Below are 17016 nucleotides of genomic sequence, written 5' to 3' on the forward strand. Positions count from 1 at the left end.
AATGTTATTTTTTTTTTCAAAATTGATTGAAATGGCCTTTCCCAGTATTGTATTAATGGCTTATAATTTTCATTAAATACTTTTCTATTTCTGTATACATCAATATGGCTACTATCCAGGGAATTTAAACGTAAGGAAAAATATCTCTTGTACGCTTTCCACACCATCTATATAGTACGATTTAAGTATTAAGATCTTCCATACGATGACGACTACTTCGGCGTCTTGAGGCGCGCGTGGGTAAACGAGCATCCTGGTGTCGGTGTTTTGTTTATATTCATTTTGTACTTGTTCTCCTTTTATGCATTGGGGGGACGGAGAGGGGGGTCACCGATTTAATGAAGCGGCCTTGCTGTGGATGTGCTGTGTCTTGCGACACTGCTTCTGACCCGGGGCAGTGGACAAGGTGCAGGGATGACCCGTCATCCGAGAGGTGCTAAGATGAGAGGGAGGGCGGAGGGGTTTGGAGTGTATTCAAGGATGGAATGGGTGGGAATGATTTTATGCCTTTTCCTTTTTGGCTACCTCCCTTGTAAGGGGGAAAAAGCCTTGGTATATGTATGTATGAAGCTGTAGCTAAGTTACCCCCTGAATTATGTGAACTGGCCTGATTACGTTTTCTATCTTTATTATTACTTAATGAAAGAATTGTGATGCACGCGAAAATTTGACTCGCATTTGAGGAGGTTAACATATTTTATGTAGTTAATATTTTAGAGACTTTTGTTATATCCCTACGAACTAAGTCACTCTGCTTTTTTTATGAATGAAGAGTAATATTCATACTTTCATTACAAAAATAATGATGATAATGCCAATAAAAAGAAATAATGAATATAATAATAAATAGTAATAATAATAATACCAATAATAGCAATAGCAATAATAGGAAAAAGAAATTATTGCCAATATTGTTATTATTGTTGTTATTAATTGTCAATATGATCATTATCATCATTAATAATAGCATCCTTGTTGCTGTCGTTCATTGGTTGGTTTATCATTGGGTGTGGGAATGGAGAAAAGAAATCGAATGTAAATTTTCTCTTTTCTTTTTCTTTTCTGTTATTTTCCTGCAAATTACTGAAGTATTTGGAAAGCAAATGTAATACGTTAGATGCAATATTGAAGGCTCCAATTATGTCCAGTGATGTATCAAAACCATAGAAATACATTGTTCGTTGTTATTTCTGTTACAAAAATCCTTCTAATTGCAAGAGACCTTGTATATACGAGAATGTATGAGAATATTCGGTAATGAAAGATATTGTCTTAATTTTTGTATTACTTGGGTTACGTTTGGATGCTCGCAATAGCATAATTGTGGTCAAAATTCCTTAAACCAAAATGTTGTTTTGATATGAAAACATTTGAAGAATAGAATTAACTGTATATTTCGACCACTCTCTGTGGTCCTCTTCATCTGCTGAAGAGGATCACCCAGAGAGTGGCCGAAATATACAGTTAATTCTATTCTTCATCCGTTTACTTCTCCGATAGTGGGAATTTTTTCATCTTATCCATGTCACGACATAGTTCCCCTCTGATGAAAACATTTGTTATTGTTATGTCAGCATAGCGACATCCAGGAAATGTTTCAAAACGTTTGGTAGTGACCGTAGCGACGTACGTTCTGTCTTTGACATTTCCACCTTTCCTCTTCCCTTTGCATTCGTCATGCACTAGTGGTATAACCATCAACGTGCTTTTCTCGTAATCGTTTAATTACGGGTTCGAATCCCGCACTTCTCTCCGATTCGCACAAGTGTGGGTTCACTGCACATAACGGGGCTCGCTCTATCGTTTCCTTACCCTTTCCTTTCTTTCTCCTCAATTTCTTTCCCTTCCCAATCCTTACCTTCTGTTTTCTTCTATTCTTTTCCTCGCACCCTCTTAAAAAAGTAATAAAAAGATAAGGAGATATAAGAGGTATATAGAAACATGCTATCTACCAAACTTCTGGGATCATTTTACATGTTAAGCCCTTCATCAAGGTATTTGCATTGTAAATCTAGACCGTTTGTTCATTACAGTAATGAAGTCTGAAGAAATTAATGTATGTATCGATTTTAGGTTATGGTCCAAAGTCAATGAAATTCCGTCACTATTGTAGAAAGTGAAGAGCACACACCAGGAGGCGCGTAGCTGTGGCCAAAACCTTTACGTTTACTTTGTGTTTGGACTGTTGGGGCAGGTAACTGTTACCGATGGGAATAGGAGAGGAGGACGGGAGTCGAACTCATAATTAAGCGAATGTGAGACCAACACGTCTCCGGTTACGCTCTGTTGTATAAGGTATTAAGTCAGTCTATTACCTCCCATAAAAAAAAAAAAAAATGGATATAACTTTTTATTTATGGGTTCTGACCCTTGTAGGCTTAAACGTAAAGTCTTTGAATAAGTAAACCCTAATTAAACCTGCATTTGATAGTTCAAGTCTAGCATTTCATTTTTTTTTTTTTTTTAGGACTGTAGTTCCCTTGAACTTTTAATTTGTTTTTCAAAAGAAACTGAAGAAAACATACACGTGATTTATTATATAGAATTCCTCTTTATTTTGTTCATTTCCAGATCATTTGATAGCTCTATTTTTTTTTTTTTTTTTTTTTTTTTTTTTAGGAATGTAGTTCCCTTGAACTTTTAATTTGTTTTTCAAAAGAAACTGTAGAAAACATCCACGTAATTTATTATATAGATTTCTTCTTTATTTCGTTCATTTCCAGATCATTTCATACAGCATCCTCGTCCTGTACGGAAATAAACACAAAATGGCTCCCTGACGATCGTTATTCTAACTTTATACCTTTACGATAAGCATTTACAAGACTCTAAGGTAGTAATGACGTCACTTGCCAGAAGTTTATTACTATGCCACGACCTTCGTTGTCACAAGAATGATTTGCCAAAGAAGAGTCTGGGTGGATATGAAGAGTATAAGTCTCTGAGAGCCTAGGGAGGATGTTATCTCCTCTTGTGATAGGTATATAAAGATTCAAAAAGTCGATTGTATCGAGTTGTCACAGATCACTTGTGACTTGGTAAAAATTTGGCTGAATTATACATACAAACAACTGTTTAACTATTATATCAATTACAGTTTGAAGAAACTAAGTGGTTTGCGAGAGTATCACCAATTTGCGTAATTGGCAGTTCGAAAACTCTGAAGCTTCAAATGCCAAGACTTCGAAACTCTGAAGCTTCAAAAACTCCGAAAACTTCGAAACTCAAACTCCGAAAACGCGAAGGGTAGAGGAAGGGAGAATCACAGAATGGACAGTGAAGAAATCGACAAAGCCGGTGGAAGTCGGGACTACTGGAGCAAGAGTACAGTCTAGCCGGCGTATCTCCGTATCACCATCGAGACTTCGCTCTGTATCGAATCGTCTGGGTGACCTCGGACCAGTGAAAGAAGCACGGTCGGCAAAGAGCTGCAGGCTGGACCAGTCAACTCGCTTCATCATTCGAACTTAGCGAGTGAATCCCCCCTCACCCCTTTTTTCCAGTGATAGGTGTCGCCTGTGCAAATTCGGAGTTTTAGATACTCGCGGCTACAAGAAGCTTGAAGTATTGACTCTTATAACAGTTATCTGCCAGTTGTGATATTGTATTTCATAATTTGTGAACATTTGAACTTTGAACGTTATGAACACTGTGGATATTGTGAAGAGCCGGTTGTTCTCGCCCGCCGGTGAGATTCGCTGTACCAAACAGTCGAGTGAAATTGAAATCTAAACTAGTTGCATTGGTAATTTGTATGTATACATAAAATTGTATCATTTATTATTGGTGTGAGAGATTGATGGGTTATGTGTGAATATATGTAATTATTAATTATTGGTGTGAGTGACTGTTCGCTAATTATTAGATTGAAATCAAACTTGTTTGATTGGCCCCGCTCTCCGACATTAACTTATGTACCACGCTATACAGAAAGAAGTACCCACAATTTTTTTTTAAATGTTTATGTAGAACCCTCGTAGGTCAGTGAAGCTGCCGGAGAAATTTAACTTGTGTATTGAAATTAATATTTGGTCAACTCCTACCGAGGTGTAAAGTTCTGACATAAAATGGCGCCCAACGTGGGGCTTTCTTGTGCGTTATTCACTCTGGCAGTAAAACTTTTATTGTAGCCTTGAAAGTTAGTTTCAGAAGTGAGAGCCATGTCCATGCAAGAGTTGACGAGTGAGGCGGCAACCCTGGGGTACACGGATGCTGAAGAAATCAGAGAGTACGTCCGTAAACGGCAACAGGAACTTCGGGACGACAGAGCGCAGGAACGAGAGTTCGAGAAACTAAAGTTGGAACATGAAAAGGAGAAGTTGGAACATGAAAAGGAGAAACGGCTGCATGAGAAGATGCTACAGCTCAAACTTTCCCAACCTCAGACCGATGGTACCAGCTCGCCAGGTGTCAACCCTGTTGCTCACACCCAGTTCTCTACACACCGGCTCAACATTCCAAGGTATGAGGTAGGTCAAGCGATTGAGCCTTTTATCGACAGGTTCCAGATGGTGGCGACTACGTACAAATTGAGTGAAGATGTCAAGAAGGTTGAGTTTATGAACCTCTTCGACGGAAAGCCTCTTGACATCATCCACCGTCTTGACTCCTCAATGCGGGATTATGAAGGTATGAAGAAGGCATTACTTCTAGCTTATGGTAAGACATTGGAGGATGCGCGTGACCAATATCAGCGAGCTATGTTGCAGGACAAAGAGACGGTTGCCCAGTTCTGCGCTCGATTGAAGAGTTACTTGGACCAGTGGATGGAAAAGGACGAGACTCCGCAGACTGTCGAAGGTCTGCGCGACTTGATGCTGCGCACCCAGCTGGAAAAGTCGTGTCCCACGGAGCTGGTGGCTAAATTCAAGACGCAGAAAGTCAAGGACCTCCAGCAAATGACTGACCTAGCCGACGCACACTTCGCAGCTTATGGGTACCACACGAGGAAGCAACTTCACAAGAAGTTGCCTCCACCTGTTAATTCTCAGACACAACAATGGTCTAACACGCAAGCCCAACACCACAACAAGTTACCACAGTCATCTCCACAGCAGTCTAAACCACAAAGATTTACTCAATCCTTTTCTCCTCAGAGCCAACCACAGCAAGTGAGGAACCAGCCCTACTCTCAAGGTGGCTGGAAAGGTCACAAGGGTCAGAAGAATCAGCAGGCTGCAGCAGCAGTGCACCGCGGAGGAGCACCTGAGGAATCTTCCCCAATAGTTGCCCCACAAGGAGAGTGTGTCACCGCCGGTTCCGTGTCAACTCGCCAACACGTGTACTTATCAGCTGCATTGAGTTCCAATCTCAGAGATGCAAGGCTCCTGGTTCAGCCTGGCAAGGTAAATGGTGTCATCGCGGAAGTCTTAAGGGACAACGGATCGACGGGGTGTTGTGTCAAGGAGAGGCTTGTAACGCCTGACAGTTACACCGGAAATTCTGTAACCGTGAGTCTTATCAACGGGACTCGGGTGAACTGCCCCTTAGCTACGGTTGAAGTGGTTAGTCCTTTCTACACCGGACGAGTCATCGCTGCAGTCATGGAGGAGGTGGTAGCAGACTTGGTTATCGGAAACATTCCTGGAGCCAAGAACTTTTGCTCACGGGAAGCCACCACCCAAACCTGTGCAGCGGCGGTTACCAGAGGAGCCGCCAGAGCAACCAACCAGGTAAAACCTCTGATACTTTCATCTGTTTCAGATCTTGCAAATAGTGAGGACGTAGTTGCCGAGCAAACGACCGATCCCACACTTGCCATGGTTCGTAAGAAGATTCTAGAGGGACATTGCAGAACTTCCCGGGGAACGGAAACCAGATTCCTTAAGAAAAGAGGAAGACTTTATCGCAGTACGGTGTATCCAAGCGGGGACTCGAGACTACAGTTCGTCGTGCCAGAGAAGTACCGCCTGGCAGTGTTTAAGCTGGGTCATCATGCTGCACTAGGTGGACACATGGGAGTACAGAAAACTCAGGATAGAATTCAATCACAATTTTTCTGGCCTGGGATAGGCAGAGAGATAGTGAGGATGGTGAGGTCATGTGACGTATGTCAGAAGACTACAGATCGCGGCCGAGTGAAGCCTGCACCACTCGGACCATTGCCTCTGATCTCTGAGCCATTCCAGCGAGTGGCTGTGGACATCGTTGGACCTATCATCCCAAGGGCAGCTGACGGAGCCAAATACATCCTTACCTGCGTGGACTTCGCGACGAGATGGCCTGAAGCAGTACCCCTTCGCAACATTGAAACCATAACTGTCGCCGAAGCAATGTTCTAAATCTATTGTCGCGTGGGCATTCCAAAGCAATTGTTGTCCGACCGGGGAAGCCAGTTCACTTTAGTCATGATGGAAGAGTTACTGAGGCTACTGGCTGTGAAAGGGCTCAGGACTACCCCTTACCACCCTATGTGCAACGGGCTCTGTGAGCGCTTCAATGGCACCCTCAAGAAGATGCTGAAGCGGATGGCAGCAGAGCAACCTAAGGAGTGGCCACGATTTATCGCCCCTCTACTATTCGCCTACCGCGAAGTACCCCAAGCTTCACTACAGTTCTCGCCATTTGAGTTAGTCTACGGCAGGTCAGTTCGTGGTCCTCTGCAAGTATTGCGAGAACTCTGGGACGAAGAAGAGCCTGACCCCGCAGTGAAGACAACTTATGCATATGTGCTGGACCTGGCCGAACGACTACGAGAAACCTGTGAAGTAGCAAAGCAAGAGCTACTGAAAGCTAAGGAGGTTCAGAAGGCGTACTACGACAAGAAAACGAAGCTGAGGATCCTCGAGGAAGGAGACCAGTGCCTCCTCCTCCTACCCACCGCGCACAACAAGTTGCTGTCGCAATGGCAAGGACCTTTTGAAGTAGTCAAACGTCTCAGTGACTTAAACTACTTGGTGCAAGTAGGACCAGACCAAAAGAGGTTTCCACATCAATATGCTGAAGAAATATTACACACCTCAAGTTACATGTTCAGCAGTTGTTCAAGAATGTTTGAATAGAAGAGGAGATCACGTGCTATCATCTGAGCAGTGCGAGTGTTTGCAGCTTGTCGACGGCCAGTTTAGCAGTCGCAGATGATCTGTGCTGCCGTGGTTGTACCAGAAGTTGAGGAATTGGTAGATTGTGCACCCCTTGAATAGCCCTGAAGCTATCCAAGGCGAAACTGTGGCGGATGTGCAAGTCCCTCCAAGGCTTGGTCCAGAGCAGAAGAGATGTGTAATTACTATTCTCCAGCGACATTCTGCAATGCTCTCCGATAAGCCTAGAGTCACCAAGGTGGACTGCCACAAAATTCGGCTGACGAGCAGTGTACCAGTCAGATTGAAGCCATACCTGATACCCATCCGTCTGGTGGACACAGTCAAAAAGGAGATCGACAACATGGACGCTGCAGGCATCATTGAGAAGTCATCATCTCCCTACTGCAGTCCTATAGTAGTTGTACGCAAGAAGGATGGAGGTGTACGAATCTGTGGAGATTACCGCGGAGTAAATGCAGTAACCCAGGTGGATGCAGAGCCAATGAGTGATCAGCGGGAAATGTTTGCAAAGGTCGCCAACTCCAAAATCTTTTCAAAGATGGATTTGGCGAAAGGATTCTTCCAGATCCCGCTGGAGGAGAGAAGCAAACAGGTCACGGCAGTCGCAACACCCAACGGACTTTACCAGTTCAAAGTACTACCTTTTGGACTTACCAACTCCCCAGCAGTTTTTAACCGTGCCATGCGACAAGTTCTACACGGCATCCATGGAGTGGAAGCTTTTGTGGACGATATACTCATCCACTCTTCTACTTTCGAGGAACATCTGGAGATCCTGGAGAAGGTACTTAGGAGACTTAGTTCAGTGAATATGACAGTCAAGCCGTCTAAATGCGAACTTTTCCAACAGGAAGTACAGTTCCTGGGACATACCTTAGGCGAAGGACGATGTGGATGCCAGGATAGCAAGATAATAAAGATCAAGAATGCATCTCGGCCGACCACGAAGAAACAGGTCCGATCGTTCTTGGGACTTGTGGGCTACTACCGCAGGTTCGTTCCGAATTTTGCTGTCCTCGCCTTGCCACTCACAGAACTTCTCAAGAAGAATGCTCCTAACAAGTTGACATGGAGGCCTGAACAGGAGGAAGCATTTACGACGCTTAAGAACCTCCTCTGCAAGGAGCCGATACTTCAACTACCGGACTTCAACCAGCCTTTCATCCTCCGCACCGATGCGTCCCAAGAAGGCATTGGTGCTATCCTGATGCAAGAAAAGGATGGGGATATTTTTCCTGTTAGTTATCATAGTAGGAAGCTGAAGCCAGCGGAGTTGAACTATAGTACTGTGGAAAAGGAGTTGCTTGCAGTTGTAGAGGGCATCAAAAAGTATTACTACTTCCTCTATGGAGATAAATTTATTTTAGAGACTGATCACTTGCCTCTTTCGAGCCTTAGGACCTCCAAGAACGCCAACGCCCGAATCATGAGGTGGGCATTGTATCTCCAGCAGTTCAACGTGGTCATCCGGTACATCAAAGGAAGTGCAAATGTTGGAGCTGACCTGATGTCCCGACTGCTCGAGAAGGACGTACAAGTGCAGTAATTGTACTTATTGTACTTATCGTTATGGGATATTATAGTTGTGCAGATAGATTTCAATTCAATTACATATCAGTGTCTCATGTAAATATTACTGAAGTAATTGGTTAGACATTGCGTAGAGCAATATCTTTTTGTGTGGGCGAGTGTCACAGATCACTTGTGACTTGTAAAATTTGGCTGAATTATACATACAAACAACTGTTTAACTATTATATCAATTACAGTTTGAAGAAACTAAGTGGTTTGCGAGAGTATCACCAATTTGCGTAATTGCAGTTCGAAACTCTGAAGCTTCAAATGCCAAGACTTCGAAACTCTGAAGCTTCAAAACTCCGAAACTTCGAAACTCAAACTCCGAAACGCGAAGGGTAGAGGAAGGGAGAATGACCAGAATGGGGAGTGAAGAATCGACAAAGCCGGTGGAAGTCGGGACTACTGGAGCAAGAGTACGGTCTAGCCGGCGTATCTCCATATCACCATTGAGACTTCGTTCTATATCGAATCGTCTGGGTGAGCTTGGACCGGTGGAAGAAGTACGGTCGGCAAGGAGCTGCAGGCTGGACCAGTCAACTCGCTTCATCGCTCGACTTGGCGAGTGAATCCCCCCCCCCCCAGTGATAGGTGTCGCCCGTGCAAATTCGGAGTATTACAGATACTCGCGGCTACAAGAAGTTTGAAGTATTGACTCTTATAACAGTTATCTGCCAGTTGTGATATTGTATTTCGTAATTTGTGAACATTTGAACTTTGAACGTTATGAACACTGTGGATATTGTGAAGAGCCGGTTGTTCTCGCCCGCCGGTGAGATTCGCTGTACCAAACAGTCGAGTGAAATTGAAATCTAAACTAGTTGCATTGGTAATTTGTATGTATACATAAAATTGTATCATTTATTATTAGTGTGAGAGATTGATGAGTTATGTGTGAATATATGTAATTATTAATTATTGGTGTGAGTGACTGTTCGCTAATTATTAGATTGAAATCAAACTTGTTTGATTGGCCCCGCTCTCCGACATTAACTTATGTACCACGCTATACAGAAAGAAGTACCCACAATTTTTTTAAATGTTTATGTAGACCCTCGTAGGTAAGTGAAGCTGCCGGAGAAATTTAACTTGTGTATTGAAATTAATATTTGGTCAACTCCTACCGAGGTGTAAAGTTCTGACATCGAGCAGCATTAAAATGTTTGAGTACGTGTCCCTATAACAGTAGCTTGCACTCACAATGTGATGTGTTATAATTTGTTTTACTGTGTTTTGTTGTGGGGTTTTCGTGTCTTGTGTTTCAATGTGTGTGTTTTGTCCATTTTAGTCGTTATTTTCCTTGAGGTGTACGCCGGAAAGAATTTAATTTTTGTAATTGTGACAGAAATGATAAAGTTTTATGTATCTGTACGTAGAAGAAGCGTAGGAGACTCGTGGAAAAGTTAGGGTGTAGGAGCTTCGAGAAAATGAAGATGGGATATCTATGGAGTGGACTACAAGAAGAGTGAAGAGAATGGATATACTGCAATATAAAAGACCAATAAAAAATGTAGGAAGTGAGGTTCAAAGCAAGGGGGGAAAAATTGATCATATTTTTTCCGTTCTTTCATTTTTCATAGTCTGGTTACGCTGAGAGAATGGGTGAGAACAGGTTAACTTAGTCTATGATGCAAGGGTAGATGGAAAAAAGATTTAGAGAAAAACTCAAATGCAGGAATATGGTGAGTATTGAGGGGAGCGTGGAGAGGAAGGGATTAACTATGAAAGAGGTAAGGTTGTTGACAAGGAACTGGCGAGAGGGGAGAGGGTAACAAAAATAGGTAGTTTAGGGGAGGAACAAGGGAGGAGAAATTAGTAAGTCACATAGAAAATGTATACATGTAGAGGACCAGATTAAAGTTAGCTTACATAAGAACATAAGAATGACGGAGACTGCAAGAGACCATAAGGCCTACACAAGGCAGCTCCATATCCATCACCACCTGTCATCCCCATCCATAAAGTTGTCCAACCGTTTTTTAAAACAACTGATAGTTTCAGCGCTCACTACATGGTTACTAAGTCTATTCCATTCGTTGACCACCCGATTAGTAAACCAATTCTTGCCTCTTAAATCTAAATTTGTTCAGTTTAATTCCATTACTGCGAGTCCTGCCCTGTTGTTTTAATATGATGACCTTGTTTTCATCACCCTTGTTAAAGTCTTTAATCCACTTGAACACCTCTATTAGATCACTATTATTATTATTACTATATTAACTTAGGAAGAAGAAGAGGAAGAACATACTCGTATAAGATAATTTTTGACAGTTGCATGCAGGATTCGAACCTACTGCGTTCAGCCACCCGTAGATCACCTTCTACGGGTGGCTGAACGCAGTGGGTTCGAATCCTGCATGCAACTATCATAAAAACTATCGGATTGATGTCGCTGCTATTAGCGAATTTCTCTCATACTCGTATAAGAATATATAGTCATAAGTATGATCAATCAGTGAATGAATTGTTGCCTTGAGTTTGACTAAATGGAAATCCCGAACATCCTTAGTGGATGACAATGGTTCTTGGAACTTCCCAAAGATCTCTATGGGAAGAAACCTTGGACTGTTGTCCGTATTATACCAAAGTGGAACTGTTTCAATGTCAGGCTCAGTGGCCTGGAAGGGAGAGGAGTTGTCAGCTCTTCATGTGTCAAGCAGTGTAGGAAATAGAGTTGAAGTTCATAGAGAGAGATCAGAGAACCTTGTCCGTAGATCAAGTACCTAGGTGAAGGGATTGAGGGGATTTGAAACTGGTTAGCTTTGTTGTCCGTCTTGCGGGGCCATCACATGCAGGTACCCGTCATTGGACGCACACGCACACACACGCGCGCACACACACACACACACACACACGCACACACACACACACACACACACACACACACACACACACACACACCACACACCACACACCACACACCACACACACACACCACGCACACACACGTACGTTTAATACATATCCATACAAACACACACACATACATACATATACATACACACATAAATACATACATACATACATATGCAAACACACACACACACACGTGTGTCTGAGTGTGTGTCTGAGTGTGTGTGTGTGTGTGTGTGTGTGTGTGTGTGCATGTGTGTGTGTGTGTATGTGTATGTATGTATGCATGCATGTATGTATGCATGTATATGTATTAAACTTTTGCACTTAATGCCATCATGTGTTGACCCTAGCGAAACTCGAATCGCCACCCAACACCTGGCCATTAGACACCGCGCCCTCCTCTGCTCGGCCACCACGGACAGAGACTATAATCTATTCACTGTAAACTAACAATACCCATACATGACAACAGGTCGAAAGTCGACCTCAAACCACTCGACTCCTGAGCGCCGAACAGCGGAGCCAACTTGAAACCAAACTCGCGGCCCAAGGGAGGCGGAGGTGCGGATTGCGTCGCTATCACAGTTTTCTCTTTGTATCGCCCGCAAGTCGAGGAAAGGTTTGTGGCAGACTTTAGTTTCCGGATCCATCCCAGAGGTGAATAAAGGCGGGTGTGTTTTAACGTGAAGCAAATGCATAACGTTTCCGTAAAATTGAAGAGGTAGATATGTTTATTGTAGTGACGTACCCAGAATCAATTTTTTATCTTTTAATGTTTATGTAATGAAAAGGTCCAATTCCTTGTATGTATTGTTTACGATAAATTAGGCATTTTTTGCCACCCATTATAAGACCTTTTCTAAATTATACATCATTAGTAACAAAAAGATAGCTTAGTAATAGTAAAATAATTAATATGAGGAAAAACATACTATAGGACCTTTTCCCCGTATAAGGGGATAGCCGTGTCACAGCATACATTCACCCAACGTGTTTCTCACACCCATCCAAAAGCCATTCATCGCCAATTACATCTTAATATCTCATGAATGAAGGTTCATCCCTGGCTACCGCCGCACCCCTTAGGTCATAAGCAATGCAGCGGGGCACAGCGCTTTCATAATGGAGCCTGAAAGGCAGAGCTGGTTTATCCCCACCGATTCACCTCGTGGCGACCCTCCTCTCATCCTTTCAACTTACGGAACAGACAAGAAACACATCCTTTGAATCATGATAATCTTATATATTTAAGAAATAATGAATATAAAATATATATAAGTGACAGATACAATAATAGATAAGTAGAGTAATGACTGGATAGGTTTATGTATTGATATATGAAGTATTGTGTAGAATGCTGGTTTCAGTTGTGCTCCTTTCGAAGCGGATCTGCCTTCAAGCCCAACAACTTCTGATGATTTCTCTTTTGAACTACTAGTCGTTTGGAATAAGGACCTCAGCATAACAAAGTTATAGAATAAGAATCGTTTCGACCCCAAGGAAGAAATATCGCTCTGAAGATTCACCACTTTACACGCTCGTTTGCCCCTCACCCCAATCCTCCTCCTCGCCTCCCTCTCCTCCTTCTCGCCTCCCTCTCCTCCTCGCCCCCCCTCTCCTCCTCGCCCCCCCTCTCCCCCTCGCCCCCCCTCTCCTCCTCGCCCCCCCTCTCCTCCTCGCCCCCCTCTCCTCCTCACCCCCACTCCTCCTCGTCCCCCCTCTCCTCCTCGTCCCCCTCTCCTCCTCGTCCCCCCTCTCCTCCTCGTCCCCCTCTCCTCCTCGTCCCCCCTCTCCTCCTCGTCCCCCCTCTCCTCCTCCTCCCACCTCTGCTCCTCCTCCCCCCTCTCCTCCTCGTCCCCCCTCTCCTCCTCGTCCCCCCTCTCCTCCTCGTCCCCCCGCTCCTCCTCGTCCCCCCTCTCCTCCTCGTCCCCCTCTCCTCCTCGTCCCCCTCTCCTCCTCGTCCCCCCTCTCCTCCTCGTCCCCCTCTCCTCCTCGTCCCCCCTCTCCTCCTCGTCCCCCCTCTCCTCCTCGTCCCCCCTCTCCTCCTCGTCCCCCCTCTCCTCCTCGTCCCCCCTCTCCTCCTCGTCCCCCCTCTCCTCCTCGTCCCCCTCTCCTCCTCGTCCCCCTCTCCTCCTCGTCCCCCTATCCTCCTCGTCCCCCTATCCTCCTCGTCCCCCTATCCTCCTCGTCCCCCTATCCTCCTCACCCCCACTCCTTTTCCTCACCCCCCACTCCTCTTCCTCACCCCCTCTCCTCCTCACACCCTCTCCTCCTCACCCACTCTCCTCCTCACCTCCCTCTCCTCCTCACCTCCCTCTCCTCCTCACCCCCCCTCCTCACCCCCCACTCCTCCTCCTCACCCCCCACTCCTCCTCCTCACCCCCCATTCCTCTTCCTCACCCCCCATTCCTCCTCCTCACCCCCCATTCCTCCTCCTCACCCCCCATTCCTCTTCCTCACCCCCCACTCCTCTTCCTCACCCCCCACTCCTCCTCACCCCCCCTCCTCCTCCTCCTCCTCCTCCTCCTCGTCCTCCCCCTCGTCCTCCTCCTCTCCCCCACTCCTCTCCCCCACTCCTCTCCCCCACTCCTCTCCCCCACTCCTCTCCCCCACTCCTCTCCCCCACTCCTCTCCCCCACTCCTCTCCCCCACTCCTCCTCACGCCCCATTCCTCCTCACGCCCCACTCCTCACCCCCATTCCTCCTCACGCCCCACTCCTCACCCACCACTCCTCACCCACCACTCCTCACCCCCATTCCTCCCCCACTCCTCACCCCCCGCCCGCCCCCCCCTCCTCCTCACCCCCCACTCCTCCTCACCCCCCCACTCCTCATCCCCCACTCCTCACCCCCCCACTCCTCACCCCCACTCCTCATCCCCCATCCCCTCCCACCCCCCACCTCCTCCTCACCCCCACTCCTCACCCCCCTCCCCTCACCCCCCCCCCCTCCTCGCCCCCACTCCTCCTCACCCCCCCCCCACCCCCCCCTCCTCCTCACCCCCCTCTCCTCCTCACCCCCCTCTCCTCCTCACCCCCCTCTCCTCCTCCTCACCCCCCTCTCCTCCTCCTCGTCCTCCCACTCCTCTTCATCCCCCACTCCTCCTCACCCCCACTCCTCCTCACCCCCCACTCCTCCTCCACACCCCCCACTCCTCACCCCCCCTCACCCCCACCCACCACCCCCCCCACCCCACCCCCCCCCACTCCTCCTCACCCCCACTCCTCCTCACCCCCACTCCTCCTCACCCCCACTCCTCCTCACCCCCACTCCTCCTCACCCCCCACTCCTCCTCATCCCCTCCTCCTCACCCCCACTCCTCATCCCCCACTCCTCCTCATCCCCCACTCCTCCTCACCCCCACTCCTCCTCACCCCCACTCCTCACCCCCACTCCTCCTCACCCCCCACTCCTCCTCACCCCCCACTCCTCCTCACCCCCCACTCCCCCCCACTCCCCACTCCTCCTCACCCCCCTCCTCCTCACTCCCCACTCCTCCTTCGCCCCCACTCCTCGCCCCCCACTCCTCTTCGCCCCCCACTCCTCTTCGCCCCCCCCCCACTCCTCGCCTTGCCACTCTGCTGCAGGCGCAGCAACTCCTGTCGATACTCCTCTCGAGGTTCTCCTTCTCGTATATCCTGAAGCAGCGTAATCTCGACAGGGGATAAAGCGAAGACTAGAACACCTGTGGCGGCAAAGAGGACTGATGGGAAGGGAAAGGATGGGAGAGGATGAGATGGGAAGGGAAAGGATGGGATGGAATGGGAAGGGAAGGGGTAAGAAAGAAAGAGAGGGAATAGGAAGGGATGGGAAAGTATAGGATGGAATGGGAAGGGAAGGGAAAGGGTAAGAAGGAAAGAGATGTAATAGGAAGGGATGGGAAGGAAAGAGATGGGAAGTGAAGGAATGGGAAGTGAAGGGCTGGGATGTGATGGGATGGGAAGTGAAGGGATGGGAAGGGAAGGATGAGATAGGATGAGATGGGAAGGGAAAGAATGGGATACGATGAGATGGGAAGGGAAAGGAAAGGATTGGAATAGGAAGGGAAGGGGTAAGAAGGAAAGAGATGGAATGGGAAGGGAAGGGGTAAGAAGGAAAGAGATGGAATAGGAAGGGATGGGAAAGTATAGGAATGGAAGGGATGGGAAGGAAAGAGATAGGAAGTGATGTGTTGGGAAGTGATGGGATGGGATGGGAAAGGAAGGGGTAAGAAGGAAAGAGAAGGAATGGGAAGGGAAGGGGTAAGAAGGAAAGAGATGGAATAGGAAGGAATGGGAAAGTATAGGAATGGAAGGGATGGGAAGGAAAGGGATGGGAAGTGAAGGAATGGGAAGTGATGGGATGGGATGGGAAGGGAAGGATGGGAAGTGATGGGATGGGAAGTGAAGATATGTGGAGTGAAGTGGAGGCAAAAGAAGGGGTAGGAAAGGAAAGAATGTGATGAGAAGGGTAAGTGATGGGGTGAAAAGGTAAAGGAGGAGATGGAGTGGTAAGGTAAGGGAAAGGAAGAGATAGGGAGAATAGAAAGGTAGGTAAAAGGGAAAAAGGGAAGGGGAGGGGAAGGAGAGGGAAGGAAAGACGAGGGAAAGGGAGGTAAGTAGAATAATATAGAACAAAGTGACTATACAGGATTCGAATATAAATAAAAAGACTGAAAGAAAAGGAAAGAATTAGAGGGGACGTCTTTGATTTCAGCTAAGCGTCTCCCGGTGTACAGTAAGCTCTTCTGCTTTTGAGAGACACGAGAGTGAAAACAGAGCCAGGAAGCAAGAAAGATAGGAGGATAGGACGATACACATGGAAGGCAAAACGTGGGGCCAAGCTGAGTCTCGGTTTCAGCAGACCCTCTGGTATCAAAATCCTTCTTTATTTATTTCCAGATTTATTCCTTTGTGTGTTAAAATGGAGGCTAGTTTCCAGTTATTAAAATAAGATACGTGACTTTTGTCCACAAGGGCGGCATTTAAGTTGTTAGGATATTGATTGTATTAAAATTGTGTGGACTAAAATTTTTTGGAAATTTTAAGGAAAGGGTATCAACCGTAAATTAAGAATTGTAACCTGGGAGGGGGTTGAACCCTTGCATGTCTTATGTACGTGACCTTCCAAGGTCTTTTTGTGTGTGTGTGTGTGTGTGTGTGTGTGTGTGTGTGTGTGTGTGTGTGTGTGTGTGTGTGTGTGTGTGTGTGTGCGTGTGTGTGTGTGTGTGTGTGTGTGTGTGTGTGTGTGTGTGTGTGTGTGTGTGTGTGTGTGTGTGTGTGTGTGTGTGTGTGTGTGTGTGTGTGTGTGTGTGTGTGTGTGCGTGTGTGTGTGCGTGTGTGTGTGTGTGCGTGTGTGTGTGTGTGTGTGTGTGTGTGTGTGTGTGTGTGTGTGTGTGTGTGTGTGTGTGTGTGTGTGTGTGTGTGTGTGTTTTTAAGGTGGTCAATCTCCAATAAAATATGGCATTGAAGTAGTCATTGACATAAAAGCAAGTCAGACGACAACTAATATGAAGTTGTTGGAGTATTACACCAAACAGGAAACTAACCTCCAATGTATAGTG

At 46.3% G+C, this 17016-nt stretch overlaps 1 protein-coding gene across 1 annotated transcript; it reads left to right on the plus strand.

Annotated features, from left to right (window-relative positions):
• The first annotated feature begins 4160 nt into the window (after window positions 1–4160).
• Window positions 4161–6281, plus strand: LOC143017578 (uncharacterized). Its single transcript, XM_076172365.1, has one exon. The coding sequence runs from the start codon at window positions 4161–4163 to the stop codon at window positions 6279–6281; it is 2121 nt and encodes a 706-aa protein (XP_076028480.1).
• Window positions 6282–17016: the final 10735 nt, after the last annotated feature.

Source organism: Oratosquilla oratoria, chromosome 32, assembly GCF_046742065.1.
Source record: "Oratosquilla oratoria isolate Oo_2021 chromosome 32, ASM4674206v1, whole genome shotgun sequence".
Taxonomy (NCBI): Eukaryota; Metazoa; Arthropoda; class Malacostraca; order Stomatopoda; family Squillidae; genus Oratosquilla; species Oratosquilla oratoria.

What these genes read in the sequence shown, in the direction of transcription:
- LOC143017578 (XM_076172365.1), top strand. Translation starts at nt 4,161, where the DNA reads ATGTCCATGCAAGAGTTGACGAGTGAGGCGGCAACCCTGGGGTACACG.